This window comes from Daktulosphaira vitifoliae, unplaced genomic scaffold (genome assembly GCF_025091365.1).
Source record: "Daktulosphaira vitifoliae isolate Bord-2020 unplaced genomic scaffold, ASM2509136v1 Scaffold_1, whole genome shotgun sequence".
Lineage (NCBI taxonomy): Eukaryota > Metazoa > Arthropoda > Insecta > Hemiptera > Phylloxeridae > Daktulosphaira > Daktulosphaira vitifoliae.
The window spans coordinates 55,383,812-55,388,905 of NW_026099572.1; the positions used below are offsets into that span (position 1 = coordinate 55,383,812).

Here is a 5,094-nt window from a genome sequence, read left to right on the forward strand (position 1 = left end):
AAGGCACGGCAACTCTTGTTTCTAAAACATGGTTTTAGGCAAATAACATTGTCCAAAGGACCAAAATCGTTAAAAATGTTACCATTTCCAAAATGAATACCATTTGAATAAAAACTTGATCTTTATATTCTAATAGTTTCTAGTTCCTTAATGTTTTTATAGATTCATTTATGGTACGCTTAATTTATATGATTAAAGAATTTATGTATATTTATATTCATACTGTACTTTAAGAAATTCTATTGAGCTCTTTACAGTTAAGGATCCTTTAATGTGTTAAAAAACCTTATATATTAAAAAAACCGAAATATTGTTCGCACTTACTTGAATTTCTGGATTAGCATTTGTATTGAAACATATTTGTGCTGATGTAAGTATGACGGATAAATATCTCATTAAGTTAAACGAATTAAAACTAATTTTAATCATTTTTTAACTTATCTAAAAATTATTAATTTATACTGAAGTCTAACAAAGTAAAATGTATACCAGTGTTGACTTATACTGCCCGCTTTAAAATAAAATTGTATTAATTTTATTTAAAAAATTTTTCAATTGAATAAATAATATATTAAACCTTAAATATATCTTACTTTATTTGACTATAGATAAATCATATATAAAGCTATTAAATTATTATATATTTAGATTATAACAAAACAAATAACCTAAATAAAATGTGTTATATATTTAAAGATATTTTTTAATTCAGTTTGCTATATAGTTTGAAGGGGTTGCATCAATTTTTCGCTTACAATAAAAAATGAAAATTCTCTAAAAATATCAAATTTTTTGCTACTATGTATACAGAACTAAGGTAATAATTCGTTATACTTCCCAAAGATAGAAGTTTCCAGGAAACATAGCCTTCCGTAATGTGTTATAGAAACATTACTACATCTCAATACTAACTATTAATATTATGTTTTTCTATTTTATATGCAACCCCAGCTTTGATGGTTAAGGACATTTATAATTGTGGTCTAATTTGATTATATAAAAGCATTAGGATCCATAACCGCGTATTAAATCAAAATGAATCATATAATTTATTGTTTCGCAAGCTCATTTAATAACACACAGAACAAAATAAATAACAACTAAATTACATAAGGTCGACGTAAAGGATATAATTTAAACATAAAATATTAACTTCGTCTATTTATTGGCTGTTAGCAACACAATTAGAAAATATTAACTTCATAAATATTTAAATTCAGATATTATACACGCACAAAATTTTAAGTGACTATTTGTTGTTAATTTTTTAAACATCTAGAGTATAACCTTATGTATTTTTTTAGAAATTTAAGAATTTTAAAGAAAAAAAAAAGAGAGATATCGCCTCCGCACAGTTTTATGCCTTCTAAACTACAAATAGGAAGTTTGTTTGTAGAGTATTAACAAAAGTAAAAAACTGACATATATTTTATAAATATTCTAAACAAATTAAATTATTTTTAAATTTCTTTTTCATTTTAAGAGTATAATTATCAACAAGATATATTGTTAATAAGTTTTTGTCATAAATGTTATTTTAATAATAAATTTTGATATGTTGAAAGTTGCAATCACCAAATTTTAGAGTAATGAAAACAAATTTTATTGATATATTGTCGAATAAATAGCGGAAAAGATATTTTATTTTCTAATAATACAAATTCACTGTAACCTTGTATTATAAAAATTGACTCATTATGTCTTTCAAACGATTGATTAATTTAGAATTGAAATTTTTTTTTTTTTTTATTAGAAATATACAATCTGTACAATGAACAAAATAAGCATATATTATAAGAGTAGAAAAATTTACATGAATACATTTTGATGGAAGAAACCACTCATTAGAGACACTTCCCATGATTTTTTAAATTTTTTATTTTTTTAGAATTTTTATTTGTTACGGGAACAGTAGATGATGACACAAATAAGTAATACAGGTTGGTTTTCCAAGTGGCGTCGAGCCGTTTAATGAGAAAAACAAGAATTGTAACACAAAAGATTATATGCGAACCAATAATAACAATAATATTACTAAGAATCCGTCGATAGAATAACAAAAAGATGACCGAAATTGCGGTGGCGATTTGGTTGAGTTAACGGACGCTATAACCAATGAGATAGGTGTCACGAAGATGACTGACTGGACGTATTATTGCGGCGGGTATTCGACGTTAGGCATTTATTGGACTTTACACCACGGCGATAACGCGTGTGTGTAACGGTCCGGTTTACAGTGGAGCGGTGGCTGAGAAGGAGCTGATACGACCGTGGGGTGTCAAACGTGTGACAACGCCGTGGCCGTGTCATATTTTATATTTCCAATAACTTAATTATATTATTATTAATTGATATTAGTAAAAAGATCACGGCAACACTTACGTTTTAAACGTCTCGGTGGGTCACCAGGTATGACAAGGTTGAGTGGTTTTTTATTAAGGGATTAGAGTGGGAGAGTAATTTACTGTGGAATCTTTTATAGTAGGAGATAGCTTCTTAATGGACTGTTTTTAAGTTAAGGTCGTTATGAAGTGTATAATTAGAGATATAAGGAGGTGCATTGATTAGTTTTCTTAAGACAATATTCTGAAAACATTGAATATTATTGGTATTGGATTTTTTAGCTTTGCCCCATAACTGAAGGCCGTAAGTCCATATGGGTTTTAAAAGGGATTTATAAATTTGAAGTTTAACATTAATGTTTGTAAATTTATTGTTTATGATTAATGATTTGAGTAACCGCAGACGGCTATTTAAAGACGAGCGTTTAATTTTAATGTGCTGAGCCTACGTGAGCCGATTATCTAGTGTAAGTCCGAGATACTTGACAGAGGAAGAGTAGGGGATTTGTACTCCATATAGGGAGACGCCAGGACAAGGGAGAAGTCTTAAAGTAAAAGTAGTATGAACTGATTTTGATTGATTAATTTTAAATCGCCATTTTGTGTACCAATCCTCCATTAGGTGTATATGATTTTGCAAATTGACGGATGCAATCTGAGGGTCAGAGTTACAGGACAAGATAGCTTTTTCATCAGCATAATCTGCAACAATGGTTTTAGGAGTTATGGGTTGGTCTGAGGTATAGATATTAAAAAGGATTGGAGATAGGATACCTCCTTGTGGGACTTACGCATTAATAGAGGCTATATCAGATACTGAAGAACCATGACGGATTTGGAAAAAACGATCAGTTAAATAGGATTTACAAAACAGGTAGTAAGAAGGATGCAGACATTTTTATAATTTATATAGGAGGCCATCATGCCATACCCTATCAAAGGCCTGTGAGATGCCAAGAAACGCACTTTTTCAATATAATTTTTTTTCAAGCGAGTATGATATTACATCTACTACTCTATGGATTTGATGTATAGTGGAGTGAGAGGCCCTAAAACCAAATTGGGAATTAGGCAATATAATATGGTATTATTGACAGAGAGACAGCAAAGTATTCTTTTAAGTAATAATTTTTCAAAAATTTTTGCAAAGAACGGTAACAGACTTATTGGTCTAAACGATGTTGGGAGGTCAGGGGGTTTATTGGGTTTAGAAATTAATATGATAATCGAGAATTTCCATAATAGAGGGAAATAAGAAAGTCTAATAATTGCATTAAATATATGGGTTAAATGTATAATAGATTTTTTTGGAAGGCATTTTGCAACCTCAGCCGTTATAAGGTCAAAACCAGGGGATTTGTTGGAAGGGTAGCAATAGTGAATTTTACGTCATTTGGAGTAAAACATTTAACTGGAAGATAGAGCGGTAAAGGTGCATTAACGTATGTCATAACAGAACTAGTAATTTCAGGTGAGTATATATTCGGATGAGATTTAAAAGTTTCAGCTAGATGTTCTTTGAATAACTCTGCCTTTTCCAAATCAGAGATAGCTAGACTGCCGTTAGTTTTTTTAATTGGGAGATTAGTTGTTTTATATCTAAGAGCTTGTTTAGTAGCTCTCCACAGGCTACCCTCCTTAGATGTTAAGCTACATAAGTAATTTTTATAGGAGTTGGTTTTGTGTTGAGCAAGAATTTTTTTGAGTTTATTTGCTAACTTATTATATAAGTGATTATGTGACGGAAGTCTAGTGCGTTGGAATAAAGCTCTAGCTCTACGTTTGTCAGAAATTAGTTTTCTTATTAGCTCTGGTAAAACAACTGTTTAAAGATAAAGACAGCGAAGATAAGATTAAAGTGCATTAGTTATCGCCGGATGGATAACCGGTGTACACGTCAACCTAATTGTTTCAAATAACCGATATGATGTTTCAATAATCAGATTTATTTTCAATGTTCTAATATACGGCCGGTCCGTCCCGGGGCATTTTGTTTCAATAACGCGATTGTATCAATTATCCGTGTTTCTAATAAGCGGCTTCCACTGTATTTCCCTCCTTGAACTCGATCGGCGGGCCGTGATCCGCAAACCCCCTTCGTAATCTATTACCTATTTGATACGAGTAATCGGCCTCCTTTGTATTTGCATTGCCGATACCTTTTTCTACAAAGCGGTTGACCGTTATCATTACCGTATGTTTTTATCCTCTTAAACCTTACTTTTTCAACCGACACCTTGGGCATGCTACCGATTTCACCTGTTATTGNTTATCCCCTTAAACCTTACTTTTTCAACCGACACCTTGGGCATGCTACCGATTTCACCTGTTATTGTTCAACGCGACGTATGTGGCGCAGCCGGATACCCTTCCCGGAATCAGTTACCTACTTGGTAACCGGTTTTTGCCGCCCCTTCTCTAGATCNGTTTTTGCCGCACCTTCTCTAGATCGCGGAGCAAATCCTTGGTTTATATGCGGACGTACGTTCGAAACGTTTGGACTTCCTTTCCGAAATCACATCTATCCCACTTCGCTTTGAAGCCTTTTTACTAGAGCGCACGTGGGTTTGAATTTGTTGGGTTTACTCTGCTCGATGGGGTTGCCCTTTCTCCGTAATCACTTGCTACCAATCCCATTTTGCTTTTAAAACCTCTCTCTTTGTTAGAAATGATGGGCATTTCTAGTCGGGTGCTATAATAGTATAATCGCTATTATTATTATTATCATTTCTATTTTCTACTGCGTCCTTTA

The 5,094-nt window shown here is 32.0% G+C and overlaps 1 protein-coding gene across 1 annotated transcript in view; it reads right to left on the reverse strand.

Annotated features, from left to right (window-relative positions):
* LOC126910414 (uncharacterized) overlaps positions 1 to 529 on the reverse strand; it is a 31,532-nt gene extending 31,003 nt beyond the window's left edge. The window contains exon 1 of the mRNA XM_050692968.1: positions 325 to 529. Within this exon, the coding sequence (XP_050548925.1) occupies positions 325 to 429 (105 nt within the window). The 5' untranslated portion in view covers positions 430 to 529. The remainder of the gene's footprint in view (positions 1 to 324) is intronic.
* Between the last annotated feature and the right edge of the window lie 4,565 nt (positions 530 to 5,094).